Source organism: Volvox carteri (genome assembly GCF_000143455.1).
Source record: "Volvox carteri f. nagariensis unplaced genomic scaffold VOLCAscaffold_27, whole genome shotgun sequence".
Taxonomy (NCBI): domain Eukaryota; kingdom Viridiplantae; phylum Chlorophyta; class Chlorophyceae; order Chlamydomonadales; family Volvocaceae; genus Volvox; species Volvox carteri.
The window spans coordinates 306,612-321,294 of NW_003307570.1; the positions used below are offsets into that span (position 1 = coordinate 306,612).

The following is a 14,683-nucleotide window of genomic DNA, read 5'->3' on the forward strand; positions in this document are numbered from 1 at the left end:
GTATGACGTTGATTACACTGTGGGCTGAAAAGCCGGGGGCCCAGGGCCGAAGCACAGCGCGGGGGGCGGGTGCATACGGCTGGTTAGTCTCATGCACTCCGCCCCCGGGTCAGGCCGCACGGGAAACGACGGCCGGCACGCAACAGCGCTTGTTTGGCGCTCCAACTAGACGGGATCTATGCCCGTTGGTCTCCTAACATAAACGAAGTCGCAACTGGGGGGCTCTTCCTGCCGACCGAACGAACCGAGCATCTCAGAGAGCTCGCATGTATGTATGTATGTATGTATGTATGTATGTATGTATGTATGTATGTATGTATGACTTAGATTACACTGTGGGCCGCGAGAGCCGGGGGCCGAAGCCGAAACACAGCGCAAGGGTCGGGAGCACACAGCACAAGTCGGTTAGTCTTGTGTGCTCCCGACCCCGACTCAGACTGCCAACACTCTACGCAGCCACTCCGCAGCCACTCCATCCGGGGATGGCGCTGCAGTGAAGACACCACGAAGGGCTCTCAGGTCCCGCTAGAGCGAGCCCGCAAGTCTCAGCTAGGGCATGTATGTATGTATGTATGTTGATTACACTGTGGGCTTAAAAGCCGGGGGCCCAGGGCCGAAACACGCACAGTGGGGGGGGCCAGACGCACACGGCTGGTTAGTGTCATGCATTCAGGCCCCGGGTCAGACCGCGTACGAGGTACGACGGCCGGCACCAAGCAGCGTTTGCCACTGGGGGGTAGCGCTACAGCTTAACGGGCTCTAGGTCCGCTGGTCACCTAACATCATCGAAGTCGCACCCGGGGAAAGGCCAGGAAAAGCTCAAGGAGCATGCGTTCAGGACCAGGGCGACCGGGAGCCCGACGAGTCATCCCAGCTTGGGAAGTCACCAAGCTCCAAAAAGCTTCAAACAGAAAGAGCGCAAAGAGTGCTTGCTTGTACATATCGTCATTATCTGATTCACCTAGTTCATCAGCAACAAACTCACACCACAAGACGCCGAACAGCCTCCCGGGACCTCTTCTCAACCCGGCTTTTCCTCCCTGGGCTAGTGAGGTCCAGGGGAGGTATCAACCGCTGGGGGGGTATCACCGCATGTGTCCATGCCGCCCCTACATTACACTGGGATCAACTCAAAAAGTGCGCGAACGGGAAGAGCCTGCCACGACACCCGGCGACCAGGCCTCTGGAAAAACCCGCCGATGGGGGGAAGGGTAGCCAGCTCGGGCCCCCCCTTTTACCGCTCTACCAAGACGGCTGGCTGTCAAGGCCCTTCCGTACTCACCACGTCCCGCAGTACAAGGACCCCGACCTCGTACCTCGAGAGAACTCAGCCCTGCCGCATGCACGAACCTAGAAGTACGGCCCTCCTGGGCAGCAACCTCCCCCTCATCCGCACCCTCACTGCAGCCACCTGCGGACTCCTACCAACTCCCCCACAATCGATAGGATGGAGTGGTTGGACGCACTCTGTTTGTCTGTCTGTCTGTCTGTCTGTCTGTCTGTCGGGCGAGTTCTTTTCGATAGCAGTGTTTTTATGATCTGAACCGCGATAGCAATCCGCATGTAAGGAATTCGGTTTTATATTTACATTATCACCACAATTGCGCAACAAAATAATAGCACACACGCACCCCTAGTTGTTCTCCGCTTCGTGCCCCTCGAATTGCACGGTTGTTCTCAGGGCCTATAATACAGACAGGGGAACATACAGCTCTTTGAAGCGACGGCCCACCGGCGGCACCTTTGATTATTACTTCCCGGTGCAGCTACGGACATGCATACGGGGCGACCCCCGTGACCATCCATCTGTCCGGTCCATACTTCAGCTTGGGAGCTCCATCGCATACCCCAGCAAGGACTGATGCCGCAAGAGGCGAGAACGTAAATGTCAATCCACATAACTTTTGACCTTTGCTGAATGACCAAGATCGTCCTACGGAGATGACGACGACAACGATGGCGACTTCTACTATTACTACTACTACTACTTTACTCGTACTACTACTGCGACGACGACTACGACGACTACGACGAGTTTTCCCTATTAATAAAGCACCTCCCTATTGTGCGTGATGACGGGATTGCAGAAATACGCAAGCGAAAGAAGCATCTGCCTTAGGAGGGATACACCTGCCGTACAAGTGTGCCGTACATCGTCCTGTCTCACACCCTCCTCTAGCAACTCGTCCATGAACTGCCGCACCAAGCACCAGGCATTACCGGTAGTAGTGGGCAGTAGCAGTAGCAGCAGCTTCAACACCATCAGCTCGCTTGTAGATCTGTTGCGCCGGGTACAGCTCCGTGTCCCGCTGTGGCAAAGAGCGCTGTGTGACCGACAATCTGACCCTGATCTGGGATGACACTCGAAAATGATATCACGAATCAAGATATTGTGAAACAGCACTAGTAATCCACGCATTGCGAAAGTTGGACCTGTACTTGCCACGGACGTACCCTGCAAAGCAGTTCCAATGTCTGCCACCCAGCGACTCAACACACATACATACACACGGATCGATGGAACGCACCTCCAAAACGTCAGAGTGTGTGGGAGGTCTCACCCATGGGGCCGGGTAGCGTCCCCCGGCAATAGAAAGCCAGGGTAATTTCAACTCCCACTCGCACTCGCACACACACACACACACACACATACACGCACACATACCTACACACACTTCGGCCCCCCCGACTGCCCGCCTCAAACCCCCCGAGCAGCATTCCACGAACTCCACTCTGGGCTGTTTGTAGCAGCGCAGTGCAAAGTGAAGGGCCTCCCGTCCAAATACACATACACCAGCTGCCGCACGCCTCGCGATATTTCCACTGCATGGAGCTCCCCTGGCTCACCACCACCACCACCACCACCACCACCACCACCACCACCACCACCACCACCACCACCACCACCACCACCACCACCACCACCACCACCACCACCACCACCACCACCACCACCACCACCACCACCACCACCACCACCACCACCACCACCAGCGGGGTGAGCCACCACCAACATCACCTTCATCAACGCCACCACAGGTCCCCAGGTGTCGGTTCGAATCGCACCGCTGCCGGTTCCTCATGCGAATAATTGCAGCCCAGCAGCAGCATGTCCCCACCCGGGCCCCGCCGACCGAATCTTCCACGCTTCGTCCGCTCCATCAGCCCTGTCAACCTGAGTCTGCCGCAGTATGCCAAAGAACCCTAAGACACCAACCAGCAGGCTTTCCCGCACTAAATTAGCTTCACACACTGGGCGCTTCAGCCTGCACAGCCTGCTCAGCCTGCTCAGCCTGCACAGCCTGCACAGCATCATTAACTTGATCGGTGGGGGTGTTGCCCGCCGAGGGCGCTGGGCCGCTTTCCTCTGACGGGTTGCCGGGTGGCGAAATATCCGCTGCGTGGGCAACCACCTGGCCAGCAGGGGCCCGCCCGTCATCGGAGGCCCCGGCGGCGCCCTCCCCTTCAACAGTGTCGGCAGCAGCGGGCAGCGGCCCCACGATCACGTAGTCGTCATTTCCGCAGCTGGCCGCCTTGGGCTGCTCGGCGCTCTCATGGCCGTTGCGCTCCGGATGCGGGGAGGTGCTGGCGCCGCGGGGCGCCACCCCAGCGGCTTGGCCGGAGAAGATGGCCGGACCGTTGAACACACCGAAGGGCAGGCAGACCCAGCGCTGCCAGGCGCTCACGGTGGGCTCGTTGCCGGGGCGCTCGTTGTCCGCCATCGCCAATTTCAAAGTAAAACTACTAGGGCTGACCCCACCGCCTGTTACTGCCAACTGTGGCCGGGACAAACAGAAGCAGGAACAGTGCGCCAAGAAGGGAGATCAAGCGATATAATCGGGCGTGTGCGCAAAAGATTTCGCCATTAACAACAGCGATACCATGTTAGTATGAATCAACGGGATCGATGAAAAATAAGGAGCAAGGCCGCTCTTAACACGCAAGAACACGAATACCCGGCAAACTAGATTCGTATCTCGTCACCGATCCGCCCAACACCGGATTCGTAATATGTATTAGGCATGAAGCTACATGCATTTGCCGCTGCCTGCATACATAGATAGGCGCACGGTAGTTGGGGCGGCCAGAGTGCGTGCGTGCGTGAGTCTCGGTGAGTCCACTGTTGACTTCGCGTACCGCCGAAAGCTGCCCAAGCGCTAAAGCGCTTTGTATACTTTTCAAGAATTAGACTGCTTACCGTGCCTTGGTTGCCGGTGTCCAGCGACTTGGTTCCTGGGCTTGCCTCGGGAACAGGGTCGCACCGCAAGTGGCTGAGGTGGCGGCAGCGTGTGCGCGATTCACAATATTTTTCCAACGATGAGTTGCTGTGGCTATTTGAAATGGATCGCCGGGCCCCGCAGTGTTGATGCAGTTGGCTCCGAAGCCCTTCTTGGGCCCCCCGTATCACGGCTCATAGTACATTCCAAAATTGGATTACTGCATCTATACATTATGAATGGAAAGAGACTGAGCGTAATATATCGGCAAGCTTTGCGCTTGGGATTCCACTACGCGCCTCGCACGTCTCGGAGGCAAGTGACTTGCACCAGCCGGGTAGTCGGTCTTTGAACGATTGAGCTCAAGCAAAGCAATTCCGAGAACGTATTATCTCAAGGTGGTTCACTGCACATCACAGTGGCATCAAGCACAAGAAGCTGGGGTTCCCAACAGGTCCCAATTAAGGGAAAAACTTTCCAACCGATACCCAGCTCAGGTTGAAGGCTTGCAAACAACATATTCATTATAGGGCACACATTTATACCCTGTATCACGTCCTAGCGCACGCCTTTCCGCTTTGCGCAAATAGGGAAGTCCAAAGGGCGAAGTCCGCTGGCTAAAGAGCTGAAAGCTAGCTTGTATTCGGTATTATAATAGCTACCTAAATATAATTGCATTTAGATGCTCGCTTTACTGTTCTACAAAAGTATTTTCTGTGCCGGGGCGTCCGAAAGGGCACAAAACTTCTCAAGAGAACTTTGCAAGCGTATTAGTTGAAAACATACATAATTAAAGTCAAATTAGAAACTTCCATCCAATTTTGCGTGGTAAATTGTTGGATTTCAGGACCGTTTCGGCCTTTCCATGGATGAGCCGACCGGACAGGAGCCAGCCCTCTAGCGGTATAGCGTCTCAAAAGCCTTACATATCATTCCTGGTTCGCGTTATGATTCATTCTTGGTAGAAATCTGGCTCTGGCTGGGGTAACTGCACGGAAGCAGGTCAAAAGCAAGTGTATGGGAGAATGGGAAAGGAACCCCGCCTAGCTGGCTTTCCTCCGCAGCAATCGTGCCTTGAATATATTGGGCACAGTGAGCGCCGCGCCTGAAGCTAAGACGAACCGAATGCAACGGCAAAGATAAATTTCGTTACACAAGCTGTTCCTGCAAACTTTCCTCTCGGATAAAGCGATGCGTTACAGGCCAACCCCAAGCATTACGAAGACCCACCGCTGTCAGCAGTCGACTAGCGAGTGGCAATGATTTGCCCCGCATAGCCGCAGCGGTTACGTCGCCATGAAGCAGATTCCGCATGAAATTGTCAGTGACCCTGGCAAAAAAAGTGTCTTGTTGCTCCGGTTAATAGGAAACCTGCTGGAAACCCTGCCATGTGCATGTGCCGAACCACTGTCCTATTGTCCAGATGATTATTGTTGTCGTGTCGTGAGATGACATGTACGGCTGCCATTTGGCATTTTACCTAGGACCAAGATCCCTTTTCTGCACAGAAACAGTTTGTGTAGCTCGGTTGCATAGTAGTGCTGCAGGTAGAGTTTTTACAGCGCAGCGCAGGACAGCGCAGAAATTGGCCGCGAATCCCTGCCGAGCCGCATAACGTCAACCGGCGCGCCAGCGCACCCAAAAAAGGCAAGGTAAGTTTATTCTTAAGGTTTAGATGCTGATTTAGCGTCTAAAGGACTGAATCATCTTGGCGTGAGCATTCTGTGGGTGGTGCCCAGCGCCGTTGCCAAGCCTCCATTTTGCTCCTTTTCCGGTTCAAACAGGTCCTAAATGCACATCTATTCATAGCTCTCTATAACTTTCAAATGCTTTGCAGCGCCGATATAGCTGTGTCCGGATTACGCTATAGAACGCTAGTAGATCTCCTTCCAGAGGCCCTAATATAACTTACAAACGCTTCCTTCTTTCATTATTTGTTAGATTGAGAGGTTATAATTAATTTCAATTACATCCGCCCAGCGATCCGGGCGCACGGCCTTGGCTTGTGCTTCTTCACTCTCGAACAAGACGTCAAGGCCGCTTCAAGACTTACATCCACTCGTTGCGGTAAGCTTTTAATTCTTGTCGGTTTAAATTCTGTTAGGGAAGCGCGCTATTGCGGTCTAGCGAGTGTAATAACGAAGCACTTCTCCCGATCTTCTTACTTGCGCATCTCTTATATGCATGCTTGCCTGCGTCGATGGATCGATCAATGCGAGTCGTCAGTTTGCCTATGCGTCCATCGGCGAGGTGGGTCGCCAGATCGGCGTGATGTTTGGCGGATTGCTGGTAACCAGTTGTCTTCTGCTAGTCTGCGTTTCTCTTGATGCCCAGCCCATCTCCCAGCCCACATCTATATTGAATTGTTACAGAGTGGGAGGCTTCTGGGCCACTTGAACACATTGTCATTTTCATTTCTACGAGTTATCGCGATACAGCACCGTCGACCACTACCACACTGTACTACGCCATACGAACTGCAAAAGTCCAAGGCGGAGATCCTGTCTTCTAGCCCACATCTGGTTCTCACCGCTAGGCGAGGGTGGGGGCTAGCCAGGTCTGCTTGTTCTTCGTTCCAAGGATAGAAGCATCCCGACGGGGCCCTTTCCAACCCCTCGCTTCACGTCACCTTCCCCCCAATACCCAGGCCCTCGTGTACTACGATGCAGCACCGGGAAAGCTTTGTGACACCGTCTTTTGCGCGGGAGGAAATGGGTTCCATGGCGTATCCCCACATGGCACCTGGCTGGCAAGGTTTACCAACAACGGAAAGCTTCATCAACAATGACCAGCCGCATAACTACGACGGCACCTTAGCCGGTAGGAGGTCATCAAATGTAGTAAACTGGTGAATTTCTTGGGCCATTCGGCTATATCATGATCTTACCGTGTTATCAAAGCTCCTGAAGTCGCAACAGGGTTCCGTGCACGTGCCCCACCTCACCTCTTGAGAGCCCGGGACGACCCCAGAAAGTTACAAGTTACAAGTTCCGCCCAGCCTATAATGATATTCGTGCTGAAGAGGGATTCGATCATCAACAGAGTATGTTGGAGGCCATGCAATGGGAACCCGCACGCCTGGCGAGGATGTTGGAACGTATGTGGGCTCACCGAAACTCAATTACCCCCTTTGGACGCTAGTCTGGGCTGATGTGCGGTGTTTTTTTTCCTTTTCTCCGTGGCTTTTAGGCGTTGTAGTATTGCCCTTGGGCCTTCGGCTCGTATGGGTAGTTTTACAGGTATGGGGTCACGCACCCCCCAACCATGTAACACACACACACACACACACACACACACAAGTTCCGCACACAAGTGCGGGTGTGTCCGTAAAAGCCGGGGGGGCGTATGAACGGATGGGTGGATGAGTGGTTGGATGAGCGGATGAATGGATTCACACATGCATGGGTGGATGAGTGGATGGATGGATGAGAACACGCAAATCCGTCCCTCCCCTTCCAGATCTGCTGTGGCCCTGGGAGCCGCTGTCCGAGGGGGTCGGAACGAGCTTCGCAGAAATGAACCCTCTCATGTGGGCGCCGCCTGGCCCACCGGTAGACGCCTACGACTACCGCGCTTCCCCGCCGCCCTACGACCAGCAAGTCGAGGATGAGCAGGACGTTGAGACGCATATGGCGGCCTGCGCATTGGTGGAGATGTCGCTTGGCGCGCGAGGCAGGAAGCGACAACAACAAGAGCTGGACCTCTCGTTGCCGCGTCCGCCACCGCGGCCGCTACTGCCGCTGCCGCGACCGCTGAGGCCGCTGCCGCCACCACCGCAGCCCCTGCCGCCAGTGCTGCCGCTGCCGCCACAACCGCGGCCGCTGCCGCCACAACCGCGGCCGCTGCCGCCACAACCGCGGCCGCTGCCTCCACAACCGCGGCCGCTGCCGCCACAACCGCGGCCGCCGCCGCCACAACCGCGGACGCTGCCGCCACAACCGCGGCCGCTGCCGCCACAACCGCGGCCGCTGCCGCCACAACCGCGGCCGCTGCCGCCACCGCCGCGGCCGCTGCCACCACAACTGCGGCCGCCGCCGCCACAACCGCGGCCGCTGCCGCCACCGTCGCGGCTGCCGCCGCCGCCACCGCGGCCGCTGCCGCCACAACCGCGGCGGCTGCCGCCGCCACCGCGACCGCTGCCGCCATTACCACAGACGACGCCGCCACAACCGCGGCCGCTGCCGCCACTACCGCAGCCGCCGCCGCCACAACCGCGGCCACTGCCGCCACAACCGCAGCAGCCGCCGCCGCCGCCACCGCGACTGCTGCTGCCACCACTGCGGCCGGCGCCACCACGGCTGCCGTCACTAGAGCCAGAGCTCAGGTTCCCAATGACATCGGTGCCAGTTCCTTCCCAGCACAGGCAGCATCAGCATCAGCACTTGCTTGCTTATTTTGCCGCTGACGGCTTCGGGCTCTCGCCGAGGGAGCCCCAGGCAGGCACATCGGCAGGGCATTGGGCCGTTGCCGCCGATGACGGGGGAGGAGACGCGAAACGGCGTCGGCGCAATGCTACCGGCGCCGCCGACAGTGACGGGAGTGGCGGCGGGGGGGGAAGTAATGGCGGCGGCGGCGGCGTCAACCACGGCCCAACGGCACCTGTCTGTGCCCACATTACGGGTGCCGCAGCCACGCAGACAGTAAGCCCATGGTGCCCCACGATGCGTTCGCTGGAGGCAGCCCCGCGCGGCAATTCATCGGTGAGTCAGGAGGCCACATTGCGAAAGACAAGGCGACCAATAATCTTCATTTTTTTCCAAAGTTTGGTGTTCGTACAATGTACGAGTGAACTTCCCCCACTGCTGTTCGCATGTTATCCTTCAGCTCGTGTGTCTTTCAGCCGCTGACCTGGTGTATTGTGCATCCGTACATCCGTACATCCATACATCCGTGCGTCCATGCATCAGTACAATTTGAAGTCAAAACGTTAATATATATGCTTCTCCATTTCGCTGAAAAGAAGAGTGTGTTCAGAACGGCCGCGAGTGCATTTTGCAGTGATGCCCTCAGATGCCAAGCACGCCGCGTGATGCCCCCATCCCTTGCAAACCTTCACAACAAACCGCGCGCGCCTTCCCCCCTCGCGTCGAGAGCTATGATCCGTGTATAGCACCATCTAAAAGACGGGTCAGACCTGCATTCCGGCCCCTCTAACCTCGTCCTCACCAACACCCGATCATGTTGCCCCCTACTCGCGCTATATCCGCAGCTTTGCGACGTACGCGACCTCACACCCAGGGAGGAGTCAGGTATGCGCCTGAACGCTGTTGAGGCCGCCGCCGCTGTCACCGGCGCCTCCGGCCCCACCGCCCACGCTGCTGCCGCCTCCGCCGCCGCCGTCGCGGCGCCTGCACCGGCGGCACCGCAGGCGAATTCCGGCAGCAGCAGCAGCCTTGTTGTGACCCGCAGTGGCCGACAGATTAAGGTTCCCCTCCATGTGGATTACCATTACGGATAGGCCGGTGGTGAGCTGCTGCGCACTGCACGATCCCATGCCTGTGCTTTGTTGTGCATTATTGAACCATTGAAATCGGTCAAATGAAGAGACCGCCGCTGCAGACAGACAGACAAACAGACAGACAGACAGGCAGGCAGGCAGGCTTACCAGGAGAGAGGAGAGAGAAAGACGCATTCCCGGGAGAACAAGCGGGACATATCGTACGGGACGTGTCGGATAGCCGGGGACCTACCAGAGTGTAACTCGGAGGGTGTTCATGTTTTGGCGATGTGTGCGGTGAGACGGATTTCCGTTTCTATTTGTTTCTCAGGTCGTGATAAGCAGCTCTGAACCATTACGGAGCTTATCGGCGATATAGATGTTTTTTTCGTGTTGGTGTAGAAGAGCCTGCTTTATGGCCGGGCTGGCGGTTAGATTGAAAATGGAGGGTGTTACAGTGGATTTGACCGTCCACCGGCAGCGCAATGTGGCCGCATCGTGAACCCTGGAGAGGCATGGACAGCTATCCCGCTGGGGACGGGGTCGGGCGGCTGAGCTAACAAAGTCTTCTGTGTTGTTGTTGTTGTCGTTGTTGTTTTCCGTTGGCGGTTACAAGTAAATAGGCCCGCCAGGACCACGGCACGCGTCGTGGACAGAAGTTAATGCATCCGGTGATCATGCCTGTGTGTGTATTTCTTTGCCAGGTCACCCGATTAGCTGGAGGAAGAGCTTAAAGCAAACAGCAGCAAAGAGTAAATACAGACTCATCATCAGGCACGTGGTCATGGATTATATGGCGATATGCATATTAACGTTGCGGATAGTGGTGCATGCCGTAAGTAATGAATACATGGCACGCTGAGCGTACGGAATAGGTACGGCCTGTGATATTCGGTGATCGGTCGGGTCCACCACCGTTGAGCTTCGAGGTTCGATTGTGTATTTGTTGAGTTGTTCGAAGGGCTGCTTTTTGTGCATGTGCACTTGCTTGAAGACGCATGCACGCACGGTGAGAAGATAACCAACCGTCCGGGGTTGTAGAGGTGCATGGAGGTTGACGTACAGAGCACATGATGTAAGATCCGTTTGGTGTGTTCCGCGTTTTTTTCCACCACAAAATTTAACAGGTATGTATCTATGTATGTATGTATGTCGGTCCGCTTCATCCTCTCTGTTGACCTCCGTGTTGCGCTTTGCGTTGATGTTTTGGGTTTTGGAAGAGGTACCCACCGGACGGACCGACCGACCAATCATGGCATCGCATCCCTCTGCCCGCAACTCCTCCCATGTGTGCCTCCCAGCCATCATAGCATCCATCCATCCATCCATCCATCCAGTGAACTAACCAACCATGTGCGGCAGGACCGGGTTACACCTTCACCACCTGGAGCGGCAAACCATCTTGCTAAAGTACGAGATCCATGTCGTATACCTTGCGATTGGAAACAGACTCCGAAGAAAACTAAGACTTGAAATTAGGCATCGAGCCCTAGTACAGACTGGCAGATACATGTACAGGCCTATCCGTTTTATTGTTACTTAAGATTCATGTCCTCACACACAGGAACTACATACAGGCCATGGCAGCGCTCCTCTAACGATGAGACTTTGCGTGTAGTGGCGGTGCTTTGGCAAAACACGGCGGAGCAAGCAGCTGCTGCGGCCGCCGCCACAGCAGTCGCAAATTATTGGCTGTGCCCCTGCTTTTGTCACGTCACGCTGTGCCGTCGTCACCATCGCCGCCTTTAGTAGTCCTCCCTGCCGCCGCGACTGCAGCCGCGTTTGCAAGAGCCGCGCATTCATTCTTGTGGCCGGCACGCCAGTGCGCCACCTGACATTCACGACCGCAATACCAGGCCTGCTTGCACTTGCCACACATTAACGCCTTGGGGCAGGACGTGTTGAGCACGGGAAAGGAGGGGAGAGAGGGAGGGGGAGAGCAGAGTCAGGGGGTGCGGCATAGCGGTCTTGGCGAACGGGCGGGGCTCAAGTAGGCAAGGTGACAGGAAAGCAAATGGGGAGAGGAGGGCGACATGTCGATATGGATGGAGAAAAGCCGGGGGAACCCGACACGCCATCATCCGCCGGGAGAGCTAGGAACGCGTTTTACAGAAATTTACAGAAACGGGGTCGAGGGAAAACTAAAGCGTTTGCAACTACCGAGACGGCAGTTGTGAGTGTGACACAACGTTGCTACAATATATGCGCAACAATTTTCATTAAATTATCTCTCAGCTTCCGGGTTTCCCGGGCGCCTGTGCCGGAGTGGTCTAACGGGTGGGTCTCAAGCTAGAGAATGAGCTTTCCCATAGCGAAAGCTGCGTGAGTTCAAATCTCACCGGGCGCACTTTTTGGAATTTAAATTGCAATTTTCGCAGGACACAACTAGGCCCTGTTCTTTTTTGTTCTGTTTTCCTTATATATTTTATATATTGTACATTGTAAAGTGTAACAAACACAAAAACACATTATGCAAACATAACGTCTGTTCTATACCGCGAAAGCATGAGGCTATCATCCAGCCTGCATTTTGCCTACGTTAACCTTGTCTCGCTAAATACCTTCGACTTTCGGAACTCCTCCGCTTCCCGCAAATCCGAATTAGTCCAACGCTGCTGCCATATCTTCCCAACGCGCGCTTCTCTCGGCGACCTCACTCACCTTGTCGAACAAACGCTTGCAGCCTGCGCACTCCCGGTGCGGCAACGCCACAGGCGTCAGCGTCCCAACCTGGTCGCGAATAATTATGCTCGGCAGCCGGCCCGAATCCGCCTCTCCTTCAGAACCGGACCCAGCCTCTGCCAACTGCTTCTGCCGCAGCTCGCGAGCCTCCTGGAGACTCTGCCGATCAACGAGCAACACAAGTCCAAAACACGCCACCGGTGCGCGAAAAACGAGCCATAAAATACCTGTAAAACTTTATTACCTCAATGCAAGTACAACGCTAGAAGCCCAGACGCGATGTCCGGTAACAACGACAGCATAAATGATAATTCAAATACAAAGGAAAAGAAAGCCGTAGCGATGCGGGAAGGCAAGCCTGGGTTTATATCTGTATCTTAACGCTGCACTCTCCACCTCCTCGCCGGGCTTGCTGCCCTTTACCTCCTTTTCCCTTTCGTGCTCCCACAAGACCTCACACCCCTCTCCCCCATAAGCACGCAAACAGCGCTCACCTTTGCCAGCGCGTCTTTGAGTGTACGGCAGCGGCTCTCCAACAGTACGGTACCGCCCCAGCCCTCGACAGAAGCCCGCTGGGCCGCCGCCGCGTCAATCTCCTACGTATTAGGCGGAGGATGGAGCGCGATGTGTGCGCGGATGTGTGTGTATATGAGCTGATTTCAACCAGCAAACGTACGCAACAACAAGTGATACACAACGGGGACATGCGCCCTGGGTTCCGGCGCCCTGTTGGGGCACAGATGCGTCCGTCCGTCTGTATGTGTGTGTGTGTGTGTGTGTGTGTACTTTTCAGGGACCAACCTTCCAGCCGTCCATCAACTGTAGCGCATCGGGGCCGTGTTGCCCGTGGACGTTTTGCGGCCGTATTTGGACCCCCCATCTTTTATGCCATGTTCATTTCGGTGCATCATCCCCTTCCCCCCTTCCCCCTCCCTGTAATGCAAATAATCACCCCAACCCCCGGACAGGAGTGGAAGGGTGGGAGAGAAGAGCGGAGGGTGCTGAAAAAGAAGTCCGAAGGGCCCCATGGGTCCTAAAACCGCAGTCCTCTCACACACCGCGAGCACCTCCTCCTCCAAAAACGTGCGTCCCTGCCCCCCGTGTATGAGCAGCTGGGCCACATTCAGCCGGGCGAGCCAGGCCATCAGGTCGTCACCGCGCCGCTCGGCAGCCTGCATGGAGGGCAGGAGCAAGAAGGAAGCGGGGGGGAAGGACGAACCACGAACGCGTGAAGTGGGGGAAGAGAAGAGAGGGAAACGAAAAAGGGGGGCCCAACATGTGAAAAGCACGGGGCAATGCATGCACTGCCGAGGTCAACGTGAAAGCGTGACTTATACCCTCATACACATGCCAACACACACGCGCATATGCTCACACGGCATACATACATACATGCCATGCCATGGAAGCGGATTTGGGTTCTATTGAGTCGGTGACGCACAGGGACCGCACCCCGTTCTATCCTCTTGCGGACCCCTCTTAACAATCTCCCCTCCTCAATTCCGAAATAAATAACTCTTCCGGCCCCCTCGCTACGTTCCTCTCTCTCGCTCTCTCCCCCTACCTCCCATCTCATCTTCCTCCTCCTTCCCCCCCCAGTCGACCTCGTCCCCCACCTCACCATCGCCGCCTTCTTCATTAGCTCCAGGGTTTCCTTCGTGGCGCCCTCCGAGCTGCTCCGTGCCTCAGCCACCATGAAGGCGGACAGAGGGCTGATCAGGCCCGACGAGGAGGAGGAGGAGGAAGCGGCGTCCAGCTTGCCCAGGGCGGTGCTGTGGCTCAGCCAGGCGGTGCGGGCGGAAGAGACGGCAGCGGCAACGGAGGCGCCGGGGGGCCCCCTAGGAGGCTGGTAGCGTGCACGGACATAGGCCTGCGGGCGGCGAGTGCATGTGCATATGGACGGATATGTATGTATGTATGTATGTATGTACGTATGTATATATATGCATGTATGTATGTATGTATGTATGTATGTATGTATGTATGTATGTATGTATGTATGTATGTATGTATGTGTTTAGGCGAGTGCGATGAAGTAGCGCGGTGTGGGCTGGGGGTGGGTGCTCGGACGGTGAAGGTGGCGGTGGCTGGGGGAGTTGTGTGTGCGTGTGCGTGTGCGTGTGCGTGTGCGCGCGTGTGTGTGTGCGCGTGTGTGCGTGTGTGTGTAGGGGAGGTGCTTGGAGAATCTGGAGGATTTTCGATGTGCTCCTGGGGGCCCAAACCTCCAAAAGTCTTACTCGTCCGACCCATGGGTCCGCACGGACCTTACCTCCTTCGCGCACCGGGCACCCACGTAATGCAGGACCCACTTGATGATCCGCAACTCAATGTCGTACTGGGCCTGGAG

At 56.1% G+C, this 14,683-nt stretch overlaps 3 protein-coding genes across 3 annotated transcripts in view; 1 reads left to right on the forward strand and 2 right to left on the reverse strand.

Annotated features, from left to right (window-relative positions):
• Positions 1–5,531, reverse strand: part of VOLCADRAFT_92609 (uncharacterized protein) — a gene marked incomplete at both ends in the record, with an annotated part of 6,442 nt that extends 911 nt beyond the window's left edge. The window contains 4 exons of the mRNA XM_002952031.1: positions 1,632–1,684; positions 3,254–3,776; positions 4,199–4,243; positions 5,448–5,531. Of these exons, the coding sequence (XP_002952077.1) occupies positions 1,632–1,684; positions 3,254–3,776; positions 4,199–4,243; positions 5,448–5,531 (705 nt within the window). The remainder of the gene's footprint in view (positions 1–1,631; positions 1,685–3,253; positions 3,777–4,198; positions 4,244–5,447) is intronic.
• Positions 5,532–6,401: 870 nt separating this feature from the next.
• VOLCADRAFT_92610 (uncharacterized protein) lies at positions 6,402–9,641 on the forward strand (the record flags this gene model as incomplete). Its single annotated transcript, XM_002951960.1, has 6 exons — positions 6,402–6,467; positions 6,887–7,037; positions 7,677–7,864; positions 8,855–8,917; positions 9,427–9,466; positions 9,586–9,641. 6 exons carry the CDS (start codon positions 6,402–6,404, stop codon positions 9,639–9,641), a joined length of 564 nt encoding a protein of 187 aa, XP_002952006.1.
• A 1,727-nt stretch (positions 9,642–11,368) lies between these two features.
• Positions 11,369–14,683, reverse strand: part of VOLCADRAFT_92611 (uncharacterized protein) — a gene marked incomplete at both ends in the record, with an annotated part of 10,790 nt that continues 7,475 nt past the window's right edge. Inside the window, 6 exons of the mRNA XM_002952032.1 lie at positions 11,369–11,539; positions 12,316–12,495; positions 12,831–12,932; positions 13,395–13,508; positions 13,958–14,206; positions 14,606–14,677. Coding sequence (XP_002952078.1) covers positions 11,369–11,539; positions 12,316–12,495; positions 12,831–12,932; positions 13,395–13,508; positions 13,958–14,206; positions 14,606–14,677 — 888 coding nt within the window. The remainder of the gene's footprint in view (positions 11,540–12,315; positions 12,496–12,830; positions 12,933–13,394; positions 13,509–13,957; positions 14,207–14,605; positions 14,678–14,683) is intronic.